We start from the raw sequence: 12,456 nt of genomic DNA, 5'->3' as shown, positions 1-12,456 counted from the left end.
ACTATTTCTATTATAAGAGTAGGGCGGACAAAGTCTGAGATTCTGTTCCTGGCCCTTGTGCTTCTGCTGGGACTTTTTCTCTGCCTTCTTAAGTCTCCTTGCCTTTTGTAAATCTCATCTGCGTCAAGCCAGGCATATGAACGGCATGCACACCAGAGCATTGATGAGCCCCTCAGCCTTCCCATCTGTAGAATGCAGGAAATATCTTTTCTATTAGGTTTTGACTGGAATGATTTTTCTGCCATTTCAAAAGATACTTTAGCATATGGACCAGGTCATCCTTGGGAGGTTTTTTTTTTTAAAAAAAGTATTATTATTACAGAACATTTGCATGAAAATGTTCTGAAATAAAATGAAAGAATTGATGGGTTCAGGCTGCTTGTCTCTATTTCTCTCCTTCGCACACCCTGGTCTCCAGGTTAACTATGTGATGGTTTCATGCTGATCCTGGGGCCCAGAGACCATGTGGAACCATCACTTGAAGGAAAGCCCGCCTCCCCTGCTCTCAAGATGTTTATAATACTTAGAGAATGAGGGTTCAAGCCCTTTTAAAACTGAAAAAGAAGGTATTACTTTGTGTTAGAATCTCCAGGTATGCCGTAGAGAAGAAGAATATGACGGAGATATCTTTGACTTAATCATGAGGTGTTTTTTGTTTGTTCATAGTAATTGGCCAAAGTATTTTATTCACTTGGAAATGTCTTTCTTTCATGAAGGATCATGAAGGGACTCCTCTGAGGCTGCTTGACTTGCTGCTTTGTTCTGGAGGGGAGGACGTGTGTGACGGGCCCATACACTTGTCCCACCTGGTCTCGGGGGCCTTAGGGTGTTTGTTGCCAGCATCACAGACCATGGCGGCTGTCTGCCAGATGGTTGCCTCAGTGTCTGACTCTGAAATGCCAACTGCAATTAAAAACCTTCTTTCAGAGAACAAGTCTTTCAATTCTGGGCCCATATGGTGATCAGAGCCTCTGGGCCTGTGATCGTTTAAGAGGCCAGACTCAAGAGAAAAGCAGATGGAAAGAACTGTAAGATGAGACATGCCCGTAAAAAAAAAAAAAAAAAAGGTGAGGAGTAGTATTTAATTTTGCTGGATCCAGCATTAGTGGAGAAAGGGAAACAGTGGCCAGTCAAAGACTTGGGTTCACCCTCGCCTTCCCACTCAACACATGAACCAGGAGCATGGGCATAGCCCGGGACCGGTTTCAGCTCCTACCTGGAATGCTCAGTTTAATGAGGACTTGGCCATGTTACAGGGCCCAGTTCCTCCATCAAACATTAACCTGGGCATTGCTGTGAAGGTGCTTTGCAAAAGTGATTAACTACAATTGGCTCACTGGAAGTAAAGGAGGTTATCCCTGGTAATGTGACTGGGCCTCTCCCAGTCAGTTGGAAGGCCTTGGGAGCAGAAGAGGTTTCCCCGAGAAGCAATTTCTGCCCCAACACTGCCGCATTCATTCCTGCCTGACTTTGCAGGCTGCTGGACTGCCTTATAAATTTCAGACTTGCCAGCCCCCCTATTGCATGAGCCAATACACTACCCCACACCTGTGGGGTAACGTATTCCCAAAAGCTTTGTGTCCCTCTTAACATCTGAGAAGCACGGCTGAGAAGCGTTCTGAGTTCTGTTCACCAGTTGCCATGGATTATTCTTTGAGAGGCTGCACGTAGTTGGATCAGTTTTTGTGGTCCTGCTCTGAAACGTATAGCACTCCGCAAGACAGCCACAGGTGTGTGTAGAATAAATAGATTCTTCATTGCCCCCCAAAACACAGAACTAAACAGCAGTAGGCAGATGCATGATTCAAATGGGCATGAATGCCTTTCTGGCAAAGTATTTAAGATTATTTGTAGAGTCTTGAGATTTTTACCTACTAGCTCAGTTAATAGTTGACACCATTCCAAAGATACAGACTAAGAATTTATATTCAAAACTCCCTGTATTTATCTGGAGTAAAGCTAAGCCTTACTAGGCTGCTCATCATTGACCTTCAAAGACAACAGTACTTTTCCAGCAATAGACACAGCTAAGCATTTACTTAATTCATATTCTCAAGACCTGGAACTTGTGTCTCCAGGCAATGAGTTTGGGGGAAAATGTGCCCTAAAATGAGGAAGGCAGCATGACCTAGACTGAAGGGCTTGATATTACTCACGGGTTTGTTTGAAGAAAAGTGAACTATGATGAACCATGTGATCCCATCATATGCTGAAAAGAAGCTGTCCAGGCTCACTTCCTTCAGCGCATGACTTTCTAGGTGAGAGACACTCTTATTGGAACCTCTTTTTTGGGAGACATCATGAATAGCTGATTTGCCCGTTATGGGTAGAAAGTTCCCTGGAGATGGTCAGCGGGGCACAGAGGGCATAGAGACACTAAAATACACTACCTTAATATGAGAACAGATTAGCTGAAGATACAGGAGTCATTTAACCTGCATGGAAGTCATTTTGAAGTTAGGGTCTACTCTGGGGTAATGAGATGGCTTTTGTTGTGCCATTGAGGGTAATATCTTTGTCCCTGGCTATTCACTTACATGCATTTATTCTTCAAGACTTAGGCTTCGTGAACATTATTAAACAGAAGGTGCTTGATGCCCATGGTTGCAATGGTAACTTCTTTTCCTGCTGATTGGAGCGCACAGATGCGATCATGCCTGTAGTGAGTAGCCATCGCCACCCTTCCTGCTCCCAGGAGCCCTCCACCCCTCTAATGAACAGGAACTACTTAGGGTGTTATCTGTGACCCCGGAGGACACCGGGCTAGTCCTTGGATTCTTCAGTGTGGATTTGTGGGTCTTCAGGGAGTCTGTAAGTCAGCCCCCGGCAATGATGAGCAAAGCTTTGTACGTAGGTCTCTCGGTGCCTTCTCCCCAGCGTGACTCCATCAGTTTTTATCGAAATTCAGTGATCTTCAGCACAGCCTAAAGGTAGCTTTGCCCCTTACACTTCACCCTATCCCACCAACACATATTCACGAGGGAATCTTAAACCAGAGGCTGACCATTACTGAAGGTGGGGAGCCTCCTGAGGTCAATTAGTTAAGGAGTGGCTGTCGGGGGAAGGGAGGGGGAAAATTATAGCGACTATGCCCCAGGTAAAGGCTTTCACATTTTTCGAAAAGAAGAAGGAGAAGAAGCAGCTGCTCAAGGTGAAAAGTCTGTTCACCTTAGCAGTGGTCACTTTAATGATAATAAAGAGACAAAGGAGGCCTCCTCACTGGCTACTTAGGACATGATATGTGACGACTTACGTACTTTAACTGGCACACAGTAGGTGCTTAGTGTGTATGAGTTCCCATTGTATGCTGTCCCCTCCCCCACAAACCTCTGCCTCCAGGTGTGGAGTGAAGTTCGCTGTTGGCCTTTCTCCCAGAGTTCATTGCAAAGGTCTTCTCTTTCTGGACCTTGCTGTAGGCAGCCGCCATCATACACCTGCAGGTCTCCAGGGGCCCTGTTTGCTGACTGTGATCTGAGTGATGCCCCTGGATCTGTGCAGCTTGGTGGCCATTCTCCATTCCTTTTTTTTTTTTTTCCCTTTTTCCATGGTCTCCTTTGGTGTCTTCACTGTTGATCGTCTTTTGTAGGCATCAGATCTAAACCACTTATGCTTGTCAACACGTCTGTGGCCGCCTCTGTGGCTTCCAGCAGCAGACTCACTGGTGGCACTTCTCTCATTTCACTCCCTGACTCCTCTCACTTTTCTCACACTTCTTAGCTTGTGTTAGAAAAGCATTGGCCAGCCCAGCAGAGGACCCCTTTCCATCTGAGGGGTAAAAGAGTTCATCACATAGCTTTCAGACCCTGTTTTTCACAAGGAATCTCCTTCCAGATTTATTGAAGGGCTGCTCCTTCACTGTCATAGAAAGTGTGTGTGTGTGTGGGGGGGGGATCGGAGTAGGTGTTTCTTTGTTTTCAGCCAGTCAGGTTGTTTTCAACTCATTCCAGGTCAGGGTTCTCTGCCTTGGGTGCATGTTAGAATATCTGGGCAGCTTCAAAAAATCTCAATGCTCAGGCCACCTTCCAGAATAATTAAATCAGTGTATCTGGAAGTAGGACTCAGGCCTCATTATTTTTTAAACCTCCCTAGGTGATTGCTTCTAACATGCCCTCAAAGTTGATAACTACTAAGACAGGCTAAAATCCTAAAATGTGAGAAGGCTGAATTCTATTTCATGGAGGCTTGATTTTATATTTAAAAACAACAAAGCTTCCTAGCCAGCAAATACATGTTTGTGTGAAACATACTCTATTAAAAAATTCACATAATCAAAACATGACCCAGATTTTTGTTGTTTTACCCGTGTCTTTTAGGGAAACCTGAGGGGTTAACTTAGTTGTTTTACAAATAGATCCAACTTTAACTATTGTAGAAAAATATATATATTCATTGTTGTGTTAGTCCCAAATTGAACACAAAGTTCAGAAAGCATTTTGGCCTGTATTTTTAGCTTAGCATAGAGCTCTTGGTCTGGGAGACAAATTTCAAAATAGTTTGTTGCCTAAAAATACACTTCCTGAAATGAACTTGAGGCCTGAGAGGGATGAATGGGTGTTTTTTTTTCTTCTATATTTAATGTTACCACAAGAAAGCAAATCTTAAATTTATATATGTTTGTATTTTTAGAGACCCAGGAAACAGGTGCTATGCCCAAGTGACAAGGAGGGTTTTGTGGCAAAGTGTGGATGACAGAAATCAAAAATTCACGGGACAAGGAGAGACCGTGGGAGGGCGTTAAAGTTGTTTGTCTGGCTTTAGGCAGGAGCATATTTGACACAGGGAGGAGATGAGGCTCTCCTCAGGCCTTTCCAAGGGAGATCGCTGGCAGAAACACACCTCCCAGCTGCCTAATAGCCAGTGATTGGTCCAGTGCTGTACCTTGTCTAAACACATAATCTTTCTTAGACTAGCCTGTAAGTGTTTCTAAGTTCATGTCTGTTAACCAAATGCCTCGTAGCCTTGTCTTCCTTCACTTGATTCTCCAAACTCAACCCTTTAATTTCCACTTTTGCCAGTAGAAATGGATCTGTTGGAGGAAGAAGATGGGGAAGGTGGTGTTACACCTTTTTTAATGGTCTGGCAACGTGTAGCATGTGTTTTGCTAAGAACGGTCCTGCCTGTGATATACTATAGATGACTGTGAATGAATATTGCATTTATAATCACCACCCTCCCCATCTGAGTGAAGAAGTTCTATATCCTTTCCCACATGGCATATAGAGCCAAGTGTGAACTTCTTAAATTCAGTCACTATTCACCCACTCACTCAACAAATACTATCGGATACCTTCTATGGAGCAGGTCCTCTTCTTGACACTGGACACCCAGTACATAAAGTACACCCAGTACATAAAGACAAGAGCTCGTGGAGCGTACATTTTGGTGGATAGGTTATAAACAAGTAAGTGAATGAGGTCGTTGTGCAGGAGATAAAACAGAATTCTGGGCTAGTTACCCGTGGGCTGCTTTAGGATGAAGAGGTGACATTAACAGGGGACCAGAAAGGTGAGGAAGGGGATTGTAAGGGAAAGGCTCTGAGGAGGAAGGAACTTGGCTTCTTCCAGCGAAGGCCCATGTGTCCTAAAAGGTAATGAGTAAGGAGTAAATGGGTTGGTGGTGGGGGATGAAGTCAGAGAGGTGGCGGAGAGCAGACTCTCAAGGTGGAACTCGGCTTTTCCTCACCTGCAGGACTCCAGTGCTCTGAGCCTCACCAGTGTTTGGGATTCTGTCTCAGAGACACTTATTCGGTGTTGGTTAATCACCTGATTTCCCTCAAGGCAATGGGAGAAATTAGAACCAGTCTCTCTCTCTCTCTTTTTTAAGATTTATTTGTTTATTTGAGAGAGAGAACACAGAGGGAGCGGGAGAAGCAGACTCCCTGCTGAGCAGACAGCCTGATGCAGGACTTGATCCCAGGACCCTGAGATCATGACCTGAGTGGAAGGCAGATGCCTAACTGACTGAGCCACCCAGGGGCCCCTAGCACCAGCCTCTTTCAAGCAAGGGTCTTAGAGCTCTTCCTATGCAGGTCGGAGAACACAGGCGGTGCCCTGCCTCACCTACAGTGTCTTCTCTGAGTTGGCCAGCAGCCTTACGCATTGCACAGCTCTACACCATTGTGACCTGTCTCTGCCCATCTTGGTGGTGACTCTTGTCAGGATCCTTTATCCTCTGTGCTTCTCTCTATCTTGGGTTACCCTACCCTCATCTGTTTCTTCGTCTGTCTACCCACCTAAAGGATAATTTCCTTAAGACAGTATTCTCTGTGCTCTTACCACCCAGCACTGTGCAGTGGACCCGTCAGATCTATGGTTCTTGATTGAACAATTGTGTTGGAGATAGAGTGCCTTATGGTAACCACTGACAAAAGCAAGAAGTTACTCAAACCTCCCCCCACCCCAGCTACACCACCCCCACCCACCCCCACCCCCGCCGCAATGGCTTTCATTACAAATTGCGTACGTGAAGGAAATTCTAATCTGATGTGAAGGCATTATTTGGTTCATTTGAAATTGCATAACATCATCAGGAATTCATTGGCAGGCTGCCTAGCAGTGAGATACTCATTTAGTGTGTCTTTTCCCTCCCCAGTTAATAGCGACATGATGGTCACGGACAACAATGGTGTCATCAAATTTCCGCAATTGTGTAAATTTTGCGATGTGAGATCTTCCACCTGTGACAACCAGAAATCCTGCATGAGCAATTGCAGCATTACCTCCATCTGTGAGAAGCCACATGAAGTCTGTCTGGCTGTCTGGTAAGGCAGCTTTTGAAAATCTCCCTTTTCCCCCTTTTGCAAGTGATGCACGCCATGGTACATTAGAGTCAAGGCTGTCTCCATGCCCTCTCACACGTCCCTTTCCTTCAGGCCGTCTCTCTTTCAATGATCACATGTAATTTCCAGAGATATTCTGTACATTCTCAGATTCATACACACCCATGTGAATCGCTATATATGAGCGTGACGGTATATAAGATGACCTTTCATATTTACAATAAATCCTGGGCCTCTTCCTTTTATGAAGGAGAGACATTTGCCACTTGTCATTTTAATTGACACCTGCTTCGTACCCCAGGATGACACCAGGAGCTTTGTTCTTCTGAGGCAATCTCAGTCTTGTTCTGTGGAAGAAGAGGAGATGAAAGGTGGGCTGTTGGAAGAGGGAAGCCTTTGTCAAAAAAAAAAAAAAAAAAAAAAAGGAAAGCTTTCTGGAGAACCAGAAAGACAACCCATTCTTCACTCTAAAGCCCTGACCAGTTCACTCACAGCACCACAGGCTACATGCGACATCTTCTTGGATCAACACTGCGTATTTCTCTTAGATCACATTCCCTCCATATTCTCTCTCTGTCCCTCCCTCTCTCTCTCTCCCTCTCCTTTTCATTCCCCCCACCTTAACACACACACGCATATGGTGCTCACAAATCCTTTGATTCTGTCATAGTTACAGATTGGGAGTCTGAACAGAGATGAAAGGAAAAAAGAGATTAAAAGAGCCCCCATTTTATAAAAAAAAAGTATAAATTCATTAATGAAATATAACATTTGCAGACTTATTCTGATGTTTTGAATTTACCAGCCTTTTTTTTTTTTTTTTTTTTTTTTTAAGTAACCTATGTGTCTCCTGGCCAGATGGCAACTGAGAATATAAACCCAAATATCCCGCCCCCCTTGTTGGGGTAATAAGTCTTTTAACCACATATAGTTAGCCTTGATGATAGATCTGGAAACCTTGCCAATTTCCACACACACTGCAGATGAACTCGTTTCTTAAGCACTAAAAGAATGTTAACAGCAAAGAACTGTCGTGACATCTTGCTGTCCCCGCCAGCTTCATTCAGGTCCAGTTCCGAGCACTGCTTTTGCAAAAGGGATTTTGACAAAGATCGTGTCCAGAGGCAAAGGGGCCCGTAGGACTGCAGGCTTAGGAAGCAGAGATGTGAGGAATGGTCGATGGAATCAGATACAGCCAGTCCAGTAGAGAGAAGACTTGGGTACCGTGGAGAGATCCTGGAAGGGCTCTCAAGTGGAAAATATAATAAACTTATCCTGTGGAATTCCGAAGGGCAGAAAGAGGATCCATAATGTTTACCAGGGGACAGACTTCAGTATAAATTTAAACGTTTTCACCATCATGGTTTCCTAACAGCAAAACAGTCTTCCTCCTCTGAGGAGTCAAAGTTCAGGAGACGCTGGAGGACCATCCCATCAGAGGCTAGTGCAGGAAAGACTGAGACGCCAGATTGGGTGACCTCCCTGCTTCCTTCTTTGCTCCTGTTTTCTGCTGATCATCTTTACGTGAATGTGCACTGTGGCGTGAGAGCTTCTGTTACCCCATACAGGCTCATCCAATAAGGGCATTTTTTTCTTGACCCACCATACAAACCCCATTGATGGAATGTGAATCAAGTCTCTCTGGAATGAGGCGTTACGTTATTCGCTGTCTCAGGAAATGTGAGCATGTAGGGAGAGGAAACCCCCCACTCCCGTCTCCTCTCCGTTCCCACTGTAAAGAGTTAACACAGTGAATGTTTTCACCTGTCTCGGCAGAGACAAATACTCCCGTGGAGTGGGATGTCAGTAAGAAGAAAGGGAAGCGAGAGGTACTGTGGTGCACCTCGCTGATCCCCCTCAGCAGTGAGGCGCTCTGCCCTCAGCTGCTGGCCCAAGTCGCTGCGGAGGGACCCCTCCGAGTCCCTCCAGGGGAGTACCACCCCTGCCCACACTGCCTGGAGCTTCTTCCCTCTTTTGGCCCCTCCTCAAGTTTGCTCCTCTCCATAGGCAGCCAGCTTCCCATGACTGGTTGATGCCAGGGTCCAAAATGCCGGCCACTGGGCCTCCTTCGAGACAGCTCTGACCCGCCATCTTACGAGGCATCGTGAGTAGGTGGCTGTGATCTGCACTGGGGTTCCACCCCCACTGTGTGCGGTGCTGCTTCCCTTACAGGTGCCTCTCGGAAAACTCTCTGCACAGAAATCTCACAGCCTTAAGGTCTGTTTCCAGGGAACTCAAAGGAACAGCCAGGTGTAGAAACTGAAAAAAAGGCTCTCCCCTGAGAGTACACTGCAGTGCCTTTATGAGTCTTAGCATTCTTTTCATTCATTCACTGATGCGTTTGTCCGTTTCACTGATGGCAGCTGGGTACCTATCCCATGTCAAACGTGTCAGTTCTTTCCAAGGATAAAAATCCTGTGGAACCAAAATTAATTTGATCATCGTGGTTCTTTTGTGAGTAGATCGTGACAAACCTCTTCACTGGCTCAGAGCAAACGTTTCAGGACAAAGAAAAAGTCTGTGTTTGGTTCATTGTGTTTTCCCTTCCTAGGCTCAGCTGTATCCAAAGACATTTTGCAAAGTTGGCTCTGCCTGCCAGGGAGCACTGTTGTAGGAGTGAGTGGAGAAACCAGTGAAGGACTTTCCCGGGCTCAAGTATTCCAACTCAATTTCCTCTCTGCGATGTTAGTCCTCTAAGCAGTGAGGGATGAAAGGCAAGAGGCTCTGGAAGGGCTGCCCAGTGGTTATAGAGCAGCTCTACTTCAGGGCGCAGAGTTCCTTCCTCATTCCGTTCCTTGGCTTCTAGAAGCTTCCCAAGGAAGAAACACCATGCTTTTACCTGGGGGCATGGAAGACGCAGAGAGCCTTCATTTTGTGACCCAAACCAGAAAACAACCCTGTTGGGCACATGTCTGAGGACAAACACACACACGCTGTGGGGACAGGGAGGAAGGTGCTCTTGTTTCATGACTGTCATTTTGCCAAGACTTCCCAGGAGTTTTGGAGTTAAGGATAAGTGGGTTTTTAAACATACATAGTTTGTTGTGTGGTCATGCCAAGTGTCACATAGTTCCCTGCTAGCCACGCTAGAATAAAGATTCCGATTTGGGTGCTTCCTTTTCCAGTAGAGGCCTGCTTAGCTAGGACTGGCCCCTCTTGCACCCGCTGGAGTGTTAGGTCGAGAACCAGAACCCCTGAACTCCTTCAGCAAGGGCACACCTGCCTCTGAGGGAGCCAGCTCTGGGTTGCATGGATGTCAGCCACATTGACTCTGGTCCTAGTTCGACTGTTCCATCTGCCCCGCACTCCTGCTCTTCTCATCCCCTTGTTGACAAACCGTCCTTTAGTGTCCCAGAATAAAGCACTCTAGCGGTGTTGCCATCAAAATTACTCGTTCTCTGGGGATATGGACCTGCCTGTTTTCCAGGTGAAGGCTGGACTTAATGCCACTCCTCACTTCCTGCCTGTCTGCCATTTTGTTTGCTGCAAGCAGTGAGCTTTCGGGGGGAGGGGAGTGGCTGGTGAGTGTGAGCAGGCATGTGGGCACTCAGAAACCTTCCCCGGGAAGATTCTGTTCAAATAGTTCAGGCCTGATTAGCCCTACCCTAGACTCCCCCTCCCGAGGTAGAGAGGACCATTTAAGACAACAGGTTGCCTCTGAAAACGTCAGAGATGGGAGGAAAGAGGTCAGCACAACCTTGGTGTTGGAGGCAGTCATGCAAGAGGGCAAGTTTATCAGAGAAGCAGATTGAAAGAGGCAGAGAACGATGTACTTTTCCAAGGATGCCAGAGTTTTCTTTTGGCTTTTGCAATTATAATAGAGGGCATTAATCATGTCATTTTTAAATGTAATGTACACATAGATCCCACTGAGCACTTTCTAGGGCCTCAGTAAAATGCCACGGGAGAGCTTCTTGGAGTCCTTAGCTGGGTTAAGCTTCAGATATTTGAAGTGAAGGGATGCTACATGTAGAAATAATTTGTTCATGACAGGATAAAATATTTCACTGAACCATAAACAAAGAACACCTTGCAGTTCTTTCCCATGTGTTTTCATTTTTTCCCCTTCCGTTCCTTTCTGTGAGTCAGGGAAACTGCCAGTGTTTCATCTAGGAAGCGTGTTCTGTGCTGTCCACGCAGCCAGCTGCGGACATGGGATACACCCTCACACAGAGCCCTCTGGGGCCCAGCAAACAGATGTGAGGAGTTGCCATGATGTTCCCAGGAATGCTCTTGGAGCACAGTTGAGCTAGATGTGACCTTGATCCTCTGAGATAAACTGGGAACGCAGTGTGAACCTGGCAGCGTGTTCAGGATGGAAGGTTTAACCCTGAGGACCTCGCAGTCTTCGGTTGACCATGCCTTCCTGTCTCCTCGTTTAATTAAGATTTAATATGTAAGTTTCTCCAGCCAGACAGCCCCTAAGGAAAGCCTTCTCGTTTACACTCATAAGTGGGTTTTGAGAATACGCAATGGAAAAACCGAAATGAGTAGAAAAAGCACAGGAGATTAGAGGACAACCTGTTAACATGGGAGAACAGGAACCAGCTGCCATTGTTCAAACAGCTTTGGGAAGGATATAGAGTCCAGAGTACTTTCCTGTCCAGGAGGCCATATTCACCCATTCTCTTTTTTTCTCTTCTCTCCCCTGCCACGAACCTCTGCACCGTAGGAGAAAGAATGATGAGAACATAACACTAGAGACGCTTTGCCATGACCCCAAGGACACTTACCACGGAATCGCTCTCGAAGATGCTGCTTCTCCAAAGTGTATTATGAAGGAAAAAAAGGTGTTGGGTGAGACTTTCTTCATGTGTTCCTGTAGCTCTGATGAGTGCAATGATCACATCATCTTCTCTGAAGGTGAGTTTTCTTCCCTTGAGGGTCAGGAGCCCAGCTTCCTCTGTGTGCATCTCTGTGTCCCTGGCCTGTGGTCTCAGACTCCTTCTTCTACAAAATAGTGTATGTTCCTTATCAAAAATTCAAACAGTCCAACAGTATGTAAAAATTTTTAAATGGAAGTACATGAACCTCGGCCCCTCATTCCTAACCCACGCTATCCATCCATCCATCCATCCACCCATCCATCTATCCATCCATCTGTCCATCTGTCTGTCCATCCATCTCATATACTCATCTACCTTTCAGTGCAAATAGTTGATCATACAGTATTATTTAACAATATTTTTTCCACCCAAACACTTTTACTCCTTTTAAACAGAACAATACATATTGTTATATGTATATATTGTTATACTACATGCCTCTTAATTATTGTCTAGAAACTCCATAGTATGGATTATCTTCTTTGACTGATTTAACATTCCCCTATTGGTAGATTATGTAGGTGTCTTCATTTTTCCACTCAATGCTTAATTAAATATTTTTGTACAAATCTCTTGTATGTCTGTGCTAATATTTCTGAAAAATAGGACTTCAATTCCATTTCTAGAAATGAAATTTTGAATCAGAAGTTACACTTGTTTTAAATCTGGATCACCACAATTAAGTTGTTCTCCTTCCCACAAAGATACTCTGAGTATGTGGATTTCCATACCCCTACTTTAACATTGGAGATCATAAGCATTTTAACTTTGCCAGTGTGATAGTGAAAATAATATTCTCTTGGTTTTAGGAATGTAAATTCAGAGTGGGGAAAGATTGTTTTAGCTCCAGAC

At 45.3% G+C, this 12,456-nt stretch overlaps 1 protein-coding gene across 1 annotated transcript in view; it reads left to right on the top strand.

Annotated features, from left to right (window-relative positions):
* Window positions 1–12,456, top strand: part of LOC111158999 (transforming growth factor beta receptor 2) — an 88,818-nt gene that overhangs the window by 28,028 nt on the left and 48,334 nt on the right. Inside the window, exons 2-3 of the mRNA XM_022521358.1 lie at window positions 6,592–6,760; window positions 11,451–11,641. Of these exons, the coding sequence (XP_022377066.1) occupies window positions 6,592–6,760; window positions 11,451–11,641 (360 nt within the window). The remainder of the gene's footprint in view (window positions 1–6,591; window positions 6,761–11,450; window positions 11,642–12,456) is intronic.

Source organism: Enhydra lutris, unplaced genomic scaffold, assembly GCF_002288905.1.
Source record: "Enhydra lutris kenyoni isolate GAN:26980312 unplaced genomic scaffold, ASM228890v2 scaffoldscaffold66, whole genome shotgun sequence".
NCBI lineage: Eukaryota > Metazoa > Chordata > Mammalia > Carnivora > Mustelidae > Enhydra > Enhydra lutris.
This window is presented reverse-complemented; position numbering and strand designations above follow the sequence as displayed.